The 19,475-nt window shown below is 46.1% G+C and overlaps 2 protein-coding genes and 1 long non-coding RNA gene across 15 annotated transcripts in view; 1 reads left to right on the forward strand and 2 right to left on the reverse strand.

The window, feature by feature from the left end:
- Tesk2 (testis associated actin remodelling kinase 2) overlaps positions 1-16,010 on the forward strand; it is an 86,132-nt gene extending 70,122 nt beyond the window's left edge. Inside the window, exons 4-10 of one of the 2 annotated variants that reach the window (XM_087660211.1) lie at positions 5,053-5,199; positions 12,203-12,285; positions 12,861-12,945; positions 13,161-13,244; positions 13,429-13,515; positions 13,947-14,064; positions 14,332-16,010. In XM_087660211.1, the coding sequence (XP_087516337.1) occupies positions 12,904-12,945; positions 13,161-13,244; positions 13,429-13,515; positions 13,947-14,064; positions 14,332-15,047 (1,047 nt within the window). In that variant the 5' untranslated portion in view covers positions 5,053-5,199; positions 12,203-12,285; positions 12,861-12,903 and the 3' untranslated portion in view covers positions 15,048-16,010. 2 annotated transcript variants of the gene reach the window in all.
- LOC148005993 (uncharacterized) overlaps positions 1-19,475 on the reverse strand; it is a 1,435,680-nt gene that overhangs the window by 697,952 nt on the left and 718,253 nt on the right. The window lies entirely within an intron of this gene.
- On the reverse strand, positions 15,899-19,466 carry Toe1 (target of EGR1, exonuclease). Of its 12 annotated transcripts, NM_001106680.1 has the most exon segments (9): positions 15,900-16,046; positions 16,594-16,840; positions 16,920-17,082; positions 17,279-17,538; positions 17,796-17,954; positions 18,071-18,167; positions 18,298-18,338; positions 18,429-18,571; positions 19,287-19,466. In NM_001106680.1, coding segments are annotated over 9 exon segments (1,182 nt in total). In that variant the 5' UTR covers positions 19,339-19,466; the 3' UTR covers positions 15,900-16,026.

Below are 19,475 nucleotides of genomic sequence, written 5' to 3' on the forward strand. Positions count from 1 at the left end.
CCAGCCTAGACTGAAGAGACCCTGCCTCAAAAAAAAAAAAAAAACACAAAAAAAACAAAAAAAACAAAAAAAAAAACCAGCAACTAAAATTAAAAATTCTGTAAGGTATTTAAGTATGTCCAGAGTGTTGGCTTGTTCCATCATAGGAGAACCCCAGAGGATTGCCTGTGAAACGTTGAATGCACAGCGTGTGATCCCCACCAGGAAAGCTGGCCGTGCTAGTGCAGCTGTTCTCGTCTTGGCTTTCCTGCAGAGGGATTTGTTCAGAGGCTGCACAGCTGAGTCTGCTCTGGGAGTCGCTTATGGGGAAGTGAACGTTCCTGCTAATGGGGCACACAGTGTTTAGCAACCTAGAAATCTTCCTTGTTGGCAGATCTTAAACTTCCTTTCTTCATACATGCATGCATGGATCTTGAGACATCGAGAAGTTGTGGTTTTTGAGGGCTCAGAGGCTTATCAGGCCTGCCAATGAGTTCTCCAGCATCAGGCAAGACAAATGGATTGTGGAAAAAAAGATTCTTTTTTGTTTCCCTCCCTGGACCTCATTTCTCCTTTCTGTCCTGCCTGGGAAAGCCAGAGTCTATTAGTCACTCTGAATCCTCATCTTGTCTCGCCTTTTCTTTGCTCTCCACCTTCTGGCTTTGGATTTGGCTCTTCCCTCCCTCTCTTCCTGTCTTTTCTTTTTAAACAGGATCCAGCTAGTTCATGCTGGCTTTGACTCTTATCTTGTCTTAGCTCCCAAGTATTCCAAGTATAGATGTGAGCCACCACACCCAACCAAGGTTGACACATATTTGTAAATGCCTGTTTCTCTGACCGAAAACCAAGAGGCTCACTATCACCGGGCCTTCAGAGAATGCAAACAGACACACTCTTAGTCTCTTCTGCCTGAGTGGTTCCGGTCACGTCCTGATGCCACCATGTCAAAGACTGGTTCTTTAGATGCTTGGCTCTCAAGATGATAAATGTTTGCCGACACAATCAGATGTTGGCCTCATTGCTCCCATGTACAAGTTGGAGTTTACAAGTTTGGTTTCTTTTCAGTAATAGACACCTCTATTCTGAACTTGGGCAGAGAGTCGCCTAGAGTGAGGAGTCGTGTTAATGCTTTCCTCACACCCTGTTGTAAGATTTCCAAGGTGGATCACAAAGAGGACTAAGCAGGCTAACAGGTTTTCCTTGTGAGGGTTAGGAGGCATATTTTTAGCTGTTCTCTCTGCCTTGCCTCGCCTTCACACAGGAGATCTGATGTGCTGTCCAGTGCTGCCCCCAACTGGTTCTCTGTGGAGCTTCTGTCACCATGTTCTTTTCAAACAAACAAACAAACAAACAAACAGATTGTGAGTTGGGCAGATCGGGTGTGACTGACTGCCTGATACATGGGGACACTGAAGAACAGCTAACCTTATTAGTTGATTTCCTTTTCAAAAATGAAATCACTCATAGAAGGCATAATTGGACAAAAATTCAATTCAAATTTCTTTTCTGTTTTAGGTCCTCTAGTCACTTCTTTTTTTTTTTTTTTTTTGGTTCTTTTTTTGGAGCTGGGGACCGAACCCAGGGCCTTGCGCTTCCTAGGTAAGCGCTCTACCACTGAGCTAAATCCCCAGCCCCCCTCTAGTCACTTTTAAAAGATTTATTTGGGGGTTGGGGATTTAGCTCAGTGGTAGAGCACTTGCCTAGCAAGCACAAGGCCCTGGGTTCGGTCCCCAGCTCTGAAAAAAAAAAAAGATTTATTTGTTTTCCTATTTTGTCTATATGAGTGCTCTGTCTTTATGTATACCAGAAGAGAGCATCAGATCACAGATGTTTGCAAGACACCATGTAGTTGCTGGGAATTAAATTCAGGACTTCCAGAAGAGCAGTCAAGTGCTTTTAACCACTAAGCCATCTCTCCAGCCCAAGTAAATTCATCTTTGAGTTCCTTTTCGGTGAAGTTCTCTCATTCAAATGCTATGACCACTGGCTCCTTGTATAATGAATGTAGTTGTAAAAAGATGTACTCTGGGGCTGGAGAGATGGCTCAGCGGTTAAGAGCACCCAACTACTCTTCCAGAGGTCCTGAGTTCAATTCCCAGCAACCACATGGTGGCTCACAACCATCTGTAAAGAGATCTGATGCCCTCTTCTGGTGCATCTGAAAACAGCAACAGTGTACTTATATATAATAAATGAATAAATCTTAAAAAAAAAAAAAGATGTACTCTGGAGCCAGGCTCTAATCTGCCTGACTCTGCCCTTAATAATAGAATAACCTTAACCTTTGAATGTCTTTTGTAAAATGATAGCAATGCAGATAAGACTATGTACACATTCCAAAATTAGAAAAACTCTGAAATTGACATTTCAGACAAGGCTGCTCAGCCCATAGTAGGATCTATCCTGTAGGATTGTTGTATGGATTAAATGAGATAATGTATATAAAAACTTTAGAGGTGTTTAGTGTAGTATGAGCATTATATAAATATTCATCGGAAGTTTGTTGTTGGGACTGGAGAGATTGTTCAGCGGTTGAAAGCACTGGCTGTTCTTGCAGAGGATCAGGTTCAGTTCTGAGCACCCACATGGCAGCTCACAACTGTCTGCAACCCAAAGATGTGACGGCCTCACATAGACATGCATGCAGGCAAGACACTAATACACATAAAATAAAAATAAAGAAATTTAAAAAAGAATATATGTACTTTCTCTCTCCTCTCTCCCTCTCTCTCCTTAGAGTTTTACTGTGTAGCACTGTCAGGCCTGAAACTTACAGAGATCCGCCTCCCAAGTGGTGGATTAAAGACATGTGCCATCACACTTAGCTACTTTTTCAGTCCTTTTACTAAAAAGAAAGAAAGAAAAGAAAAGAAAGAAAGGAAGCAAGCAAGCATCGCGGGACCGAGAGTGGGTTAGAGGAGCACTTGCTCTTGCAGAGAGGCCTGGTTCCGTTCCCACTACTTACATGGTGGCGGTTGCTCACAACCGCCCATAACTCCAGCTCCAGGAGCTTCGACAGCCTTCTCTGACCTCTGGAAGTACCAGGCACACGGGTGTGCACAAAAGACCTGTAGGCAACACACACACATATTTTTTTAATTAAAAAATTATCACTGGGGCTGGAGAGATGGCTCAGAGGTTAAGAGCACTGACTGCTCTTCCAGAGGTCCTGAGTTCAAATCCCAGCAACCACATGGTGGCTCACAACATCTGTAATGGGATCTGATGCCTTCTTTTGGTGTCTGAAGACAGCTACAGTGTATTTACATATAATAAATAAATAAATCTTTAAAAAAAATTATCACCAAGCTGGATGTGATGGCACATTCAAGTTGGGGAGGGAGGATCCTGAGCTCAAGGCTAGCCTAGGTTGTATGGTGAGGCGAGTTCCAAACAAATAAAATGGCAACAAAACCCTCCCAAAGCAGTGCTTCAAGGATATGTGGGAATGACGGAGAACAGCACTTTCTTGGAAGAATCCATTCTTTAGTTCTTCCACAGCCCTGTCTCCTGCTCAGCTCACTTTGGTCTAACTCTGGTCTTAAGCAGTGAACTGAAACTGAACTGGTCTTAACTTTACTAACTGCTCTGGCATGGCAGTAAATAACACCCAGTGTCCGGGTTGCAAATGACATTTTTTCCCAAACATATCTTACTTGATATACACAGCTATTTTATACTGTTGGCCATTTCCTTTTCGACTATTCTCTTCCTTTAGCTTCTATGGTGACATTCTGGCATGGTTTTTATTTGGTTTGGTTTTAGACAGGGTCTCACTGTGTAGGCCTGGCTGGCCTGGAATTCATTATGTAGACCTGAGATCTACCTGCCTCTGTCTCTTTAGTGCTGGAATTAACGGTGCCACAATCCTGGCTCAGGAGTGGAGCCTGGGAACTCCTACTCCTGCATTTACTTCCTAAACACTGCTCCAATGCACTCTTCCTTCATTTGTCTTCCTCTTTTCCTTTCCTGAGGATTCCGGTTTCTTACCTGCATGTTATCCAGGGCTATTTCCTCTTTTTCTTGGCATCAGTAATTACTCTAGCTCATGATTGTTATTTCCTAAGTTTTTGTCTCCTGTTCAACTTAATTCCCTTAAAAAAATAAGATTTCACTTTATACCAGGCTTAGAACTCACTGAGTAAGCCAGGTTGACCTTAAACTCATGGTAATCCTCCTGCTTCTGCTTTGTGGATGCTGAGGTTATAGCCATAAGGCAACGTGCCTGGTATAAAATGATTTTTTAATAAGGTGTTTGGTGGGAGTGGGGAACTGGACATGGCTGAGTAGCCCTTGCTGCTTTCTTTTGCAGAGGACGCAGGTTCAGTTCTGGGCATCCTCTTCTGGATTCAAAAAAAATGTAGAAAAGATCCAGGCACAGTAGTAGTACATGCCTGTAATCCCAGCACTTGGGAGGTCAAGGCAAAGTGGACAAATTCAAAGTCATCCCTGGCTACATAGTTTGAGGTTAGCCTGCACCACATGAGACACTGCCTCAAAGCTAAATAGATGGCTGGAGTGGTGGCTCAGTATTGAAGAATACTTGGTATTCTTCAGATGATCTAGGTTCAGTTCCCAGCACCCATGTGGTACCTCACCGCCATCTCAGTCCAGTTCCAGGCGATCTGGCACGCACTTCTGGTCTCCAAAGCATCAGTCAAGCATGTATGTGGTACACATGCACACATGCATGCAAACATTCATACACATAAAATAAAAATTAATAAACCTTTCATTTGACCTTACCGAAAAGGCAAAAAAGCAATGGAATAAATAAATCCTTAAAAAAAAATAGGGCTGGAGAGATGGCTCAGCAGTTAAGAGCACTGACTGCTCTTTCTAGAGGTCCTGAGTTCAATTCCCAGCAACCACATGGTGGCTCACAACCATCTAATGGGATCCTGTACCCTCTTCTGGTGTGTCTGAAGACAGCTACAGGGTACTCAAATAAAATAAAATAAATATTTAAAAAAATAAATAAACAAATGTTTCTAAGTGTTCACTCTTTCTGCTTTTACCACCAGCCTAAACATCTCTGATAAATACTTACTGGGCTTTCTTTCTCTTTCATAGTACATCAACTCTGGGAACCTGGAGCAGCTGCTAGACAGTAACCTGTATTTGCCTTGGACTGTGAGAGTGAAACTGGCCTATGACATAGCAGTGGGGCTCAGCTACCTTCACTTCAAAGGCATTTTCCACCGGGACCTCACGTCGAAGGTATGAAGGCGTTACTGTCATAACTGTGTTTGCTAAGGAATCTAGAAATCTAGATCTCTGTTCTAGATTTAATCAAAACATAACCCAATCCTTGTTATAGTTAATCCTTTGAAAGCATCTGTCTGGACTATGAACAATGATTTGATCTCCAGCACTGGATAGCAGCATAAGAATGAGAAGTTCAAGATCAGTCTCGGCTACAGACAGTGAGGCCAGCCTGGGCTGTCTAGAGCCTCTGTAACAATCAAAACCAAATCGGCCCCTGGCTGCTCATAGCAGCCATCTTTGAATGCCGAGCCAGGCAACGGCCACATCTTGAGAGCCTTTCCATTTGACTTTAGTCTCCTGTGTGTGTGCCGTGAGCGTGAGACAAGTGAACGCATGTTTGGAGTGCTCGGTGGACCACTGTGTGCTGACCCATTTTCTACTGTGTGATTGAGTTTCTACCTTCCTGCCAGGTCTTCTTTGATGTTAGCTGGTCACTGTAGTAGTGTTTTGTTGTCCACACTGCTGTGTGACCAGGTTAGAAAAGAGTTTCTTTCAGAGAAAGTTGGCCTTGTTACAAAGCAGGAACTGAAGGACTGCATGTCCCAGGATACTTCCTTGACAAGGCTCCCCTGCCAGCCTGAGACAGGGCTTCTCTGTATGTAGTCCTGGCTGTTCTGGAACTATCCATAGACCAGGCTGGCCTTGAACTCAGAGATTTGTCTGCCTCTGCTTCCTGGGATTAAAGGTGTGCGCCATGACAAGGCTTTTAAAATTATTTGAGCTAATGGAAGGACTGTAAGGCCACCTAGCATATGTAGTTTGATGCCTGCCCAAGAGCCACATTAAAGTCTTCTAAGGTTTGTTAGAGGGTTTGTTTTGCTTTGAAGATTTAATTTTATATGTATGAATATGTGCCTACATGTATGTATACACATCATGTGCATGACTGGTATGCAGAGACCAGAAGAGAGGTTCTGAAGAGATTGAAATTCCTGTCTACTGTAAGCATGTGGCTACAGGGACACAAACTTTGGTCCTCTGCAAGAGCAGCAAGCACTCTTTTTTTTTTTTTTTTCTTTTTCTTTCTTTTTTTTTTCAGAGCTGGGGACCAAACCCAGGGCCTTGCGCTTGCTAGGCAAGCGCTCTACCACTGAGCTAAATCCCCAGCCCTGCAGCAAGCACTCTTAACTGCTGGCCATCTCTCCAGCTTGAGAATAGATGTTTCATACATATCCAAGAATAGTTCTCACTTTATTCCCTGCCCCAACATGGACATTGCACTCACATACGTGCATACATGCATCTAGCCAAAACACCTTTGGCTTTCTACTAAAAATATTATCTCTCCTAATGTGGAAGAGACTTACAAGTTATCACCCATTCTGCATGAATGTTCCTACGCCCGGATTCATGGATAAAGTAATAGAAAAGGGGAGTTTCTAACCTACAGTTACATAGTCTCGTGGAGAAATAACTAAAGGAGTTGGGTGCATGCCTTTAATCCCAGCACTCAGGAGGCCGAGGCAGGTGAATACTTGAGTTCGAGGCCAACCTGGTCTACATAGTGAGTTCCAAGACAGCTAGGGCTACACAGAAAAATCCTTTCAAGAGAGAGGGAACTAAACAAAACAGTATAGTGTAATTGAATATTCAGTTTCATGCACTGCAAGCTTTTATCACAGGGAAGATCACTCTAGGCGAAGGGGTTAAGTTTCCGGAGGAACACTGCCTAGTACTCAGCAGTTTAGCTCATTCTGTTTCTGTACCCTGAAAATATTTTGTCATTTGGGTTAGTGCCTTAGTTAGGGTTTTGCTGTTATGAACAGACACCATGACCAAAGCAGCTCTTGTAAGGACAACATTTATTTGGGGCTGGCTTACAGGTTCACAGGTTCAGTCCATTATCATCAAGGTGGGAGCAGGGCCGCATCCAGGCAGGTGTGGTGCAGGCAGAGCTGAGAGATCTACATCTTCATCTAAAGGCTGCTAACAATACTGGCCTCCAGGCAGCTAGAATGAGAGTCTCAACCCACAGCCAAAGTGGCACACCCACTCCAACAGGGCCACATCATCTAATCCTGCCACCCCCTGGGCCCAGCATATACAAACAATCAGTATTCTTTTTGTGCTTATTATTGTAAAAATGCTAAGCTCTCTGGGCACAGATAGGGATGCCTGTCATCTCATCCTGGTGAGGAGAGCTGGACATGACGGTCACTGTTGGAGGTTAGCTCAGGCTGTCTAGTGAGACCACCAACCCAAAAAACAAAAAGACCAAATAAGCAGATAAAGAGAACAAACTAAAACAGCCCAGAGGAACTACTGGGTAAGGTCACCAGCCTTTGGCTTTCCTAGTATGAGAGTAGGGATTCTATTTACCAGTGGGCTTAAAACAAATGTAGGAGATGGCGCATCAGTTGAGGGTACTGGTGGTTCTTCCAGAGGGGACCTAGGTCTTCTCATCTTCAACGTGGTGGCTCACACCCTTCCGTGGTGCAGTGCCCTCTTCTGGCCTCTGCAGGCACGGCATACATACGGTGTTAGACGTACTTTTAAAAAGAAAGCTTAGGAACTTCCTTGTACTGCAATTGCAGACATGCAGCTCTACACACAGCAGGGTCCCTGTTTCTAGGCCTTACCTCCTTCAGTCTAGACTTTAATGTAGTATTGAGGATACTTGGAAATGGTGAGATTAAGTGAGGTCTATGGTATAGGCCGTTCCCTAGAATAACTTTAAACTGAAAACGGTAGATTCATTTGTTCTTGTTTTGCATTGCTTGAAGTTGAACATGGAGCTGTATTCATGGTAGGTAGGCACTCTACCACTGAGCGATCTCACTAACCCTCTTTTATGTAACTGTAAGTGACCCCAAATTTGTTGTATGGCCTAGGTTGATCTCTAACTTAGCAATCCTGTCTCGGCCTCCTTGGTGCTGGAATTAAAGGTATGAGCCACCATGCCTAGCCTTGTTGGTTTTTTATGATTTTTTTTTTATTTTATGTACGTTGGTGTTTTGCCTGTGAAGGTGTCAGGTCTCCTGGAACTGGAGTTACAGACAGTTGTGAGCTGCCATGTGGGTGCTGGAAATTGAACCTGGCTAGTGCTCTTAACTTCTAAGCCATTTCTCCAGCCTCTGTTATTAACTTGCCCACATATAGACATACCCATATATATATATATACATATACATATACATATATGTACATATATATACATAATTTCAAATAATAAATATATTTAAAAAGCACAAAGGTATCAGAGGGTGGGAGCAGACAGAGAGAGAGGGCTCCGTGGGTAAAATTACTTGCCACCAAGCTTGATGACCCAAGCTCTACCCTCATGGTAGAAGAAACACGTTTGCTATGTGCGTTCCTGTAGACACACACGCACGCATGCGCACACAAACATACACACACACAATTTAAAATGTACCAGGGTATGATGACTCATGTTTATAATCTAATCCTGGCATTCAAGGTAGCTGAGGATAAGACTGGAGGATCACAAGTTCAAGACCAGTTTGAGCTACATGGGAGACACTGTCCTAAAACAGGAGATGCGGAAGCTTGAGAGATGCAGGGAGTGGCTGTTAGAGCACCTAGAGTTATTACCTATTTTTTTCCTTCTGAGACAGTGTCTCACTATTTCTATTTAGCACTAAATGTCCTGCAACTCACTGTATAGACCAAGCTAGCCTCCAATTCACACAGATGCTTCTGCTTCTGCCTCTGAGCACTGAGATTAAAGTTATGTGTCACTACACCTGGTCAGTTTCTAGAAACTAAATCAAACAGCAGATAGGACATTAGACCAAGCCCTGGAGACAGAAGTCTAAGTTGTTGGTGAACCATGAAGAGGATGAGGGAGAGAAGTAATGGCTGTGAGCTGTCACTTCCTCACCGGCTGTGACCTATGCCTGGGGCTGTGACTAATAGGTTGGCATAGGACCCATCTTTTCATAAAGTCAGAGATCTGGAGTGCTGATCCAGCAGAACTTAGGAAGAGAGTCACTCAGGACAAGCACACGGACAGTCCTTGGGTGTCGCCCACTTTATTTCTCTGGGGTCCAGGATTGATTGTGACAAATAAGAGGCTCCTTTTAAAGTGCAGGGAAGAACAATGAGAGTACATCAAGATCAGAGTAAGCAGTTAATGTGTACCTGGTGTGCAATAAACAGGAGGTAACTCAGCCAGACTGGCAGCAGAGAGGGAGGGAGAACTGTTGGGTCACCTAGGGCCTTCCTGGCCCCACAAACGTTTCTGTGAGCCAAGAATGTGCTGCCTCTGGAAGAGGTGGGGTGTGGGTTCCCTGAGCATGGAGTGTCAGAGCTATTTCCACTACAGTTATTTGGGGAGAGCTAGTTGCAGCTTTGGGTTATTTGTAGGTCATTTGGGGGTCATTCTTTGTCTAGAGATGGCAGCATTTATTCAGTACCATGTCCTTAGCTTCTCCCACAAACCAACTAAGAATCTGCCCCAGAGATGTTCTTCTGGACTGTCAAAGGAGTGGCACAGAGGAACTCAGGGCGTTTGGTCATGACCTTTTGGTCAGTGAAAACTAGTGTATGTGAACTTCAGTAGCTGCCCTGGGCCTCCCTCATTTGGCAAGATTAGGGTTGGGATGGGTAACTGTATACTGAGAAAACAGCGAAGCCAGTGGCTTATACTCTGTCCTTCTACAGTACGTGGTAGTAAGCTTTGATTTTATTTACACAGGATTGCTCTGTGTAACAGTCTACAGTACATTATAGTAAGATTGATTTGAGACAGGATTTCTCTGTGTAACAGTCCTGACTCTCTTGGGACTCACTCTGTAGACTTGGCTAGCACTGAACTCACAGACATCCACCTGCCTCCGCCTCCGAAGTGCTGAAACTGAAGGCATGCACCTCCCCTGCCTGCATACATTATATAAGCTTTAAGACACAGGGTTTCTGTTTTACTTCCATACGTTTCTTTGACACTTAAGACCATGCTTAGTACTCAGAAAACAGGAACACTGCCTGGAGAACTGCTGGCTCGGCAGGTCAGTATGCACTGCTTCTGCAGAGGACTTGACCTCAGTTCCTCACACACGTGTCAGATGGGTTACGATCACCTGTAACTCCAGGTCCAAGGGAAGCAACACCCTCTTCTGGCCTTCACAGGCACTTACACTCACCCCACCCCACTTATACGTAGTTAAAAGGTAGGTGGATCTCTGTGAGTTCTAGGCCAGCCTGATCTACAGAGCAAGTTCTAGGATTGCCAAGGCTACATAGAGAAACCCTGTCTTGGGGGGAAGAAAAACTTAAAAAAAAAAATTGTGCTTTGGAAACTCAACACTTGGGAAGCGAAGGCTGGAGGATCAAGGTCATCCTCAGATATGTACCACATTTAAGGCCAACCTGGGCTCTATAGAAAATAAAAACAAGCATCCAAGTCCAAAATAGTGGTTTTGTCTGGGCATGGTGGCTCGTACCTTTAACCCTAGCACCCCAGAGGCAAATACCTCTGTATGCTGGAAGCTATCCTGGTCTACACTTCAAGTTCTAGGCCAGCCAAGGCTACATAGTGTGACTCTGTCCTGACAAACACACAAGTAAACAAGAGGTAATGGCCACGTCTGAGTTCTGGGTTTCTTCAGCTGCTAGGGCAGTCCTGCCCATGTTAATTGGTGCCCACTGTAGGGGGTGTGGAAGTTCCCCATCCACTTTCTCACACTGCCCTGGATGGGAAGAAGAATGCTGCATGCTTTCCTCAAGCCACACCTCCATAAGCATGGCTGACCAGAGCTCATTGCCTACCTCCAGCTTTTCCACTGGGGAGCTGGAGTCTCCCCCAACTGTCCTGTGAACCTGCTTCTGGTGTGCTACAAGAAGAAAAGAGATTCTGGACCATCACTCAGAAAAGTGTATGGGACCTTTTGCACACTTTCTCTTTTTCTTTTTGGATCAAATGATGACCGCTATATACTGATGTTCTATCCCTTTGCTTGTGGAGTATGTTGTTTATAGAAATATTTAGATGAAAGACAAAAAACAAAAACCAAAATAAAAAACTTGTTTGAAGCCAGAAATGAAACCTAAGGTAGTCACTGAGGATCCAGGATTATCCTGACTCAGTTGGCTTTTTCGGAGGTGGGGTAGATAGGGGGTATTAGGGTTCTCTAGAGCAATGGATGGTTCTCAACCTGTGAGTCATGACTTTGGCAAACCTTCAAAAATATTGACAATTCATGACAGTAGCAAAGTTAGTTATGAAATAGCAATAAAAATAGTTTTATGGTTGGGGGTCACCACAACATGAGGAACTGTACTAAAGGGCTGCAGCATTAGGAAGGCTGAGAACACTGGTTTGAGGGACAGAACTTACAGAACGAATGGATTAGAATAGTTTACAGGCTGTGGTCCACACAGTCCAACAATGGCTGTCTACCCACAGAGGTCCAAGAGTCCAGATGTTAGTGTTCAGTCTAATGTCTCAGCTGACCTTCGGGATTTGCCAGAATGTCAGAGTAGATCTAATGCCAGAGCAGGTGTGGGCACGTCAGTGCGAGTGAGAGCAAGCAGGCAAAGGGAGGAAGCTTCTTCTATGTCCTTTATGTAGGTTGCCAGCAGTGAGTGACACCGATTAGAGGTGGGTCTTCCCAACTCAAAGATCTGGATTAAAAGTGGCTCTTCCCACTTGAAATAATTTAGGGAAAAAAAAATCTGTCACAGGTATTCCCAGCCACTTGGGTTTTAGTTAATTCCAGTCATACTCGACAATCATGAACAGTCATCGCACAGGATCTCATTATGTGCCCTGGCTAGCCTGGAACTTGCTGCCTCCCCAGTGCTGAGGTTAAAGGCTTGTCCCATCACACCCAACCTCATTTGCTATAGTAAAGCCCCCAGTTTTGACCTTGGGATCAGGCTAAGTGTGCAGTTCACCAATAAACAAGATATTCATGTAGGGAGACGTAAGTGTTAACTCTGGCTGGCTAATCTCTTCTTCTAAGCGACCTTATTTTCTCTGCTTTGGGATCCCTAGAACTGCCTTATAAAGAGAGATGAAAACGGTTACTCTGCGGTGGTAGCTGATTTCGGCCTGGCTGAGAAGATTCCTGATGCTAGGTGAGTAACCCTAGTGGATACTAAGACCACAGGCAATGGTCAAACTAAGGGAAAATCCAGCTTCATTCCCAGAGGCCAGGATCTAGCCACAGCTCAGGTTCATTGCTTGAACTGACCCACCCTTGGGAGCAACAAAACCCCATTGGTCAAAAGATCTGCTTATTATAGTCAGGCATAGTGGCACACACCTGTAATCCCACTGCTTTCTGATCGTACGGTCAGACATGGTGGCACACTCTAAACCCAGTGCTTTCAAGGGAGAGGCAGAAGGATCACAGCAAATTTGAGCCCAGTAAGGGCTTTTATGAGCCTGTGTCTCAACAACCAAGACTTAAGGGCTGGGGGCATAGCTCAGTATAGTGCTTGTTCACTTCGAATGCACAAAACAAATCCCACCACCACCTAAACCAGGCATGGTGGTGCTTACCTGAGATCCCAGAACTCGGAAGGTGGAGCAGGAGGATCAGAAGCTAGAAGTCATCCTCCATTGCATATAGTCTAGGCTATGTGAAACCTTGGTTTGGTTTTGTTAATTCCCATTGTGCCAGGCACTGGAAAGTTTCTTTACTTCACAGTATAGGGAGTGAGAAGCTAGCTGTGGTGGGCTCACCTTTCTGGATGGCACCTGAGGTTCTCCGAGATGAACCTTACAATGAGAAGGTAAGTCCGGAGATTTTAAGGCCCAATTATCCTCTGTGGCCCAGGTAAGGATCTGTATCATTCATGCTAGCATCCGGCAGTTACCCAGTGGGTGACTTTTGGATAGAATATGGGTAATACAGCCTAGACCTAGGCTGTTAGAGATAGAGGTGAGGCAGGGAAGGTATCCCACTCCAAACTCCACTGAGGAAAACCGAGGTCTGACTCCTTACCAGGCAGACGTGTTCTCTTACGGTATCATCCTCTGCGAGATCATCGCCCGCATCCAGGCTGATCCGGACTATCTTCCCCGCACAGAGGTGAGCTGCTGAGTAGGACAAGCATTACAGGGATGGGTTGGTTTGACTACGGAGCTGTTTTATCCTTGGGGTGGAGTTGCTGGAACTACTTCTCTGAGGCAACTCCCAGCCTCTGAGCATGTGTATAATTAATGACTTTTCTCTTTGTGTCCCTTGTACATTTTTCCACCATATTCATCCACAGAATTTCGGGCTGGATTATGATGCTTTCCAGCACATGGTGGGAGACTGCCCCTCAGACTTCCTGCAACTCACCTTCAACTGCTGTAATGTGAGTTCTTTCTTCACCTGGCTTGGGTCCGGTCTGGCTGAGTCCTTTCCATTTAGTTAGGACTGTGGGGAAAGGCTACCCATTTGTCTCATAAGGAGCATGCCGTCAGCTGCCCCAGATGTGTAATACCAGCCATATTTATACTCTGGGCTGCACAGGCTCTCCAGAGAGCCCTGGACCATAGGAAGAAAAAAAAATGTTTTTTATTTTTCATCCTCAGCCTGCAGGGTAAGCCCACAGGTGTCCCTTGAGTGCTGACCAAGCTTTGTCAGGTTTTATTTGTTGGGAGTACAGCACCAGCCAGTCCTAACGCAAGAGAAAACTTTAGTTACCCAACCTGAATCTTAAAAGATGCCAGAAACAGATTCACCCTTCATCTTTGGGGTGAGAAGTGGACTGTAGGGCTCATGGCTGGTTATGGATGCCTACAGATGGACCCCAAACTGCGCCCATCCTTTGAGGAGATTGGGAAGACCCTAGAGGAAATTATGAGCCGCTTACAGGAAGAAGAGTTGGAGAGAGACAGGAAGCTGCAGCCCACAGCTAAAGGTAAAAGATCAGATCCCCAAACCTCACCCCCAAAGGGAGGGGTGAGTCTGAGACATTCCCTCTAGGGAAAGGTCCTTGGTTCAGAAGTAGGAGGGCAGTGGTTAGGGACAGTATAAATTACTGTCTTACTGGTGTGACTTGTCACAGTGCTTCCGTTTACTCACTCATTGATGAAACAGGACAAGTACCTACCTCACTTTCCTCAAGGGAAGTATTTAATAAAATGCTGTCTATATTGACTGGTAACCCAGGCTCACTGTTCCTCAGGACTATTGGAGAAAGTGCCCGGAGGGAAGCGACTGAGTTCACTGGATGACAAGATTCCCCACAAGTCTCCACGTCCAAGACGTACTATCTGGTTGTCTCGAAGCCAGTCAGACATTTTCTCTCGTAAGCCCCCACGTACAGTCAATGTCTTGGACCCCTATTACCAGCCACGAGATGGTGCTACACATACCCCAAAAGTCAACCCTTTCAGTGCACGCCAAGACCTCAAGGGTGGGAAGGTCAAATTCTTTGACCTACCCAGCAAATCTGTTATTTCCCTTGTATTTGACCTGGATGCACCAGGGCCTGGAACTGTATCTCTAGCTGACTGTCAGGAGCCTTTGGCCCCATCTTCCAGACGGTGGCGGTCTTTGCCTGGTTCACCCGAGTTCTTGCATCAGGCTTGTCCATTTGTGGGGTGTGAAGAATCACTGTCTGATGGGCCTCCACCACGACTCAGTAGTCTCAAGTACAGAGTAAGAGAGATCCCACCATTCCGGACATCTGCCCTATCAGCTACTTCAGCCCATGAGGCCATGGATTGCTCTAACCCCCAAGAAGAAAACGGTTTTGTTCCCAGGCCTAAGGGGACCAGCCCATGCAGTGGGGCTGCCTCTGAGGAGATGGAGGTGGAGGAAGAAAGGCCACGAAGAGCTCCTGTCCACTTCTCTATCTCTGGAATAAGCTTGCAAACCCAGGGAGAGCAGGACGGGTGAGATGGGGACAGGACGAGTCCCTGCCTCTCCTTGGGGATGGACTTTCAGCTGAAACTACGTGATCCCCTTGGTGCACAGCCTCACTCCTCCCTGGAGCTCTCCTGCACAAAGCAGGTAGAGCAGGCAGGCGGGAAAAGCCTGGCTTAAAATTGGGCTTTCTGTGCCCAATGGCTGCAATATGAGAGGTGTTTCAATAGTTAGGGCCAACCTAATTCTAAGTCTCTGAAATCCAGCAAGGAGCTTTGGCCCCCATGGAACACAGTGCATGTCCTAGACAGGACCAAAAAACTTATTTCTAGGCTGGGCTGGCAGGTACCATGTAGCTATCACCCCAGTTCCTTTCCTACTCCAATTCTCTCTCGTGCCGATTCTGGGGCACATAAGCTACAGGATGGAAACTGGAGTTGTCGAGAAGGCCGTTGGGGCATGGCTGTTTCTTAGACCTGAAGACTGACTGGGACGCTTCTTGCCAGTATGTCTAAGACACTTGAATAATTGCTGTTTGCACTTACTGTATGGTCAGGCCACGTCACTACATCTCTATGCAAGGGGGATACCAGGCAATGTGGTGGCCAAGGACCTTTTAGCTAAACCTATTCAAAGACTTTTCCAGTTGATCAATCTATTTTCATATTTATAAAGGAGTCTTAATGTTTAGCCTCAAGACTTTCAACCTCGGTGTTGGGAGTGGGGCTGGTTTTGTAGGCCCTAGGGCCTGCTCTGTGTATGTAAGCAGGTGATACAGCCTGTTAGTAAATGGTTTATACTTGGACTGATTTTCTTTCCTCCTGTAGCTGGAGCTTTGGGAACAGTCTGTCCTTACAGAGCCGCAATAAGAAATAACCAAAGAATGAAGTTGGTCAAATATTTTCATAATTCATTTCTGTTGATTTTTTTTTTTAAAAAAAACTTTCCCCAAAACACTTTCAGATTAAAAAAATAATAAAGTTGATATTGCAGGTGCTAGTTAGCCTTATTTTTACCCTTGTACCCAGGCCTCTGAGTTTACAAAGAAAACAGTACTCTGTGTCTGTCAGGACCTGCTTGTCAACTCTGTAAGCAGTTAAACGGACATACATAGAGTAAAGACTCAAATGACTTCTATTTGAAATACTATTTTGCTACATAGCTCTGCCCGACTTAGAATTCACTATGTAGGTTCCTGGGATGACAAACACAGGCAGATATTGGAGTCAGCTGCTGCCCCAAGCCAGCTTCATCTTCTGGTTGTGGGCTTTGGAAGGACGGGAAAACTGGCTCTTGGCCACTGTGAGGGGCACAGTTTTGCCGCTTAGATATACCTTGTTGTGACATTCAGGAAGCCAAGGTTCAGAGCTGCAGAGTTGAAGTCCCTTGCTCAGGCCCACATAGGCCATCACATAACCTGTCATGAAGGCATCAAACCCAGCACGGTGCAGCCCATCCCCGGGTACAGGATTAGGACTGGCTTGGTTCACCAGCAGCTCTGAGGTAGGCACATCAGCTGTCCTCTTACACGCCATCTCCAAGCTATCTTTGTGACCTTGTGTGGAGCCAAGCTGATCACCTTCTGCCACTTTTTGTTCAATTTTCTCAGTCTTGAGGCTATCTTCACAGACCTGCTTTGTGGGAGGACCATCTTCAGCTTCCTCCAAGGTCTGTGTCTCTGGTTGACTCTGCAAAGCCCTCTTCCGTTTGTCCTTACGTCGCCGCCGTCTCCGCTTGTCCTCTGCCACAGCCTCATCCGTGTCAATTATAAGGTCAATATCGTGTGACTGAGGACACTGTGGTCCTAGAGGGCACCAGCCATAGGCCTAGAGGTTGGAAAGAGCATAAGAAGGGGTGCCATACATCAGAACCTTCCCTCCCCAAGAAAGGAATTTATACCCTCACCGAGAACTTGTCACAGATGCCAGTGGTATGAGAATGACGGCAGCTCACAGGGGACATACAGCAGCGGTAGTCAATGTGGCCTCTCATGCTAGAAGGATAGCTGCAGAATTCCAGGGCAACATGTGGGCTGCCAGCTGCCCGCTGCTTCCCATTTTCGCGCTCACTGCAACAGCGCAAGAAGGTATTACACCATTAGCCCACAAGCTCCACGAGAATAGGGGGTTTGTGTTTTGTTCACTGCTGGATCCTCGGCACCTAAAAACCGTGCCTAGCATATGGTGGGTACTGGATAAATAATCCTAAGTGAATGGCATAGGCTCACACCAGGTCCCACCCCTTTCCAACACCCACATTCTCACCATTTCCGGAAAGCGTATTCTAAGTAGGAAGCCACAAATCGAGCGTGGAACTCTGCAGCATATTTGGTGTCATAAATGCCTGCCGGGAACATCTCACACAGGTCAGCAGTGAAGGTTCCCAAGTTCTCAGGCAAGTGAGCGTAGAAATTCTGGTACAGGAACACCAAGTCTATAAGCCCATTGTGCAGCACCAGCGGCCGCCGGGCTCGAATTAGTTCAAGGAACAGTGTCCGTACTGACTGGCTCTGGCTTTCATCTCCCTAGATGGAAGGGAAAGGGTCAGTGGGAAGGACAAGGTACCCAGTCTGCACCCTGTGCAGCACACATACCCAGGTTTCCCACCTGGAAAGTACTCCCTCATTATCTAACCCCAAGCCACCCTTCCACCAATGTCTCCTTTCCCCAGCCTTGTCACCAGTGGGCTCCCCATACTCACACAGATGTCCCCCAGGCCTATGGAACAAGAAATAAACCACGGAGGAATGGAACTCAAGGTTAGCGGAATCGGGAGGCCTACCTTGTCATTGCCTTTATGGTAGGGGATCCCCTGAGCATACTGCCGGTTGAAGTTGAAGCCATGCTGTACCAGGAACTGTACTGACTTCGGTTCTATAACATACTCCTCCATGCACAGTAGGGTGAGATTGAACACTTGAGCCAAGTAAGAACTGTCACCCTGAAACACACGAGGATCTGCTTTCCCAAAAACTGGGGGAAAAGCCTCAACCTTCTTTAAGATCTCAACTCTTAGGCCCCATGCCTCGGACCTGGGATGAGGGGGGTAATTCATACCTTATCTGGTTGCTGCTTGAAGCAGGCGAGGCCCAGGGACAGGACAGAACGGGTCCTGGCAGCATGACACACGGCCTTATAACGTTCCTCGATGCACCTTAGAGTTGGGTTTGGGCATGGCTATGGCTGAGTTAGTTTCACAAAGGATCCAAACTACCCCACCTAACTCTAGGGTTGAGATCTACATATGTGTTAGAGCTGGAATTACAGACAAGGCTTATACTTACTGGTTCAGCAAACTCTTCCTATCCCCAAGGCCACTCAGCTCCTATGGTGGGTAAACGAAGATCGATTATCCTCTACACCCACCACCAAACCCTTCCCAAGCATCTGCTCTCCCTTTTCTCCCCCGCCTCACCGTGTCCACCGCCACAAAGCTAGCTGTCTTTAAGGCTAGCAAGAGTGATGGCCATATCTCCTTGAAGTTGTCACTCTGCACATCTACCACGGGAACCCGAACTACAAACTCCTCTGCAGATTGTGTGGTTCTGTTGACACCACCTGGGCATAAGGACATTGAGGGATTTAGATGTTTTCATAAGATCCTGGTGGGTCAAACACCAAGCTAGATTTGGGAGAGGGGTGCCCACTGACAAGTTTTCCCCTAAAGATTTTGCATCCACTGACTCTAAGCACAAGCCTTCAAACAGACTGTGCCTTAAATTTGGAAAGAGGGCATCTGTGTCTTCCAGTGCCTTTACGTGGAAATCACTTCCCTTTTGCATCATAATCAGGAGAAAAGTGGACTAGATATTCTTTGAGGGTTCTTTATCCTCCAGCCTGTAACCCCAGGACTAGAGAGCAGAAAGCTAAAGGACCCTGACTTCAAGGCTAGTCTGAATTACAGAGCAAGCAAGCCCCTATCTCAAACACAAACAGATCCCATAAAGTCACATATACACGGTGCTTCAACAGCTACTAGAGTGCTTCAAAGTTAGACTCAAGCTCCACTTACCATGGACGAGTACACAGTGCTCTGGTATTACCTATTGACAACCACTGGGCTCGATCCAAACCACACCTCCCAACTCACCCTCACCGCTCTACAATCCAACAATTCGGGTTTTGCAGTTGCAGGCGCTGCACACTGGGATTTGTAGTCCAGGAGAGCTGAGGCAAACAGAAGCTACAGGCCTGTTTCCGAACTACCAACCCGAGGCTTTTCCCTCCATAGGACCCCTTAGGCTTCTGGGGCCACTCTTGGGAAGCCGCTCACCGTCAGAGGGCGTTGGAACTGAAGGCACACCATCGTCACTGTCCGCCGCCATGACACCCCTCGCCCCTAGCCAGCTTTCTATAGGAACGTAGAGACTTCCGCTTAGTCTTCCCCGAGCAAGTCTGATCTAGGATGGGGCGGGTCTCAGGGTCTCGGTCTCGCAGTGTCAACTTCCGTTCCCAGTGGTCC

Source organism: Rattus norvegicus, chromosome 5, assembly GCF_021556685.1.
Source record: "Rattus norvegicus strain SHRSP/BbbUtx chromosome 5, alternate assembly SHRSP_T2T, whole genome shotgun sequence".
Taxonomy (NCBI): Eukaryota; Metazoa; Chordata; class Mammalia; order Rodentia; family Muridae; genus Rattus; species Rattus norvegicus.

Excerpts from the sequence above, each read along its gene's own strand:
- Toe1 (XM_087548282.1), bottom strand. The coding sequence starts at position 19,338 with ATGGCGGCGGACAGTGACGATGGTGTGCCTTCAGTTCCAACGCCCTCT. Across the intron at positions 18,572-19,286 it reads AGTTCCAACGCCCTCTGACG|GTGGTGTCAACAGAACCACA; the intron begins GTGAGCGGCTTC and ends CCTTATGCCCAG. Across the intron at positions 17,901-18,070 it reads TCAAGCAGCAACCAGATAAG|GAGTATGTTATAGAACCGAA; the intron begins GTATGAATTACC and ends CTGTGCATGGAG.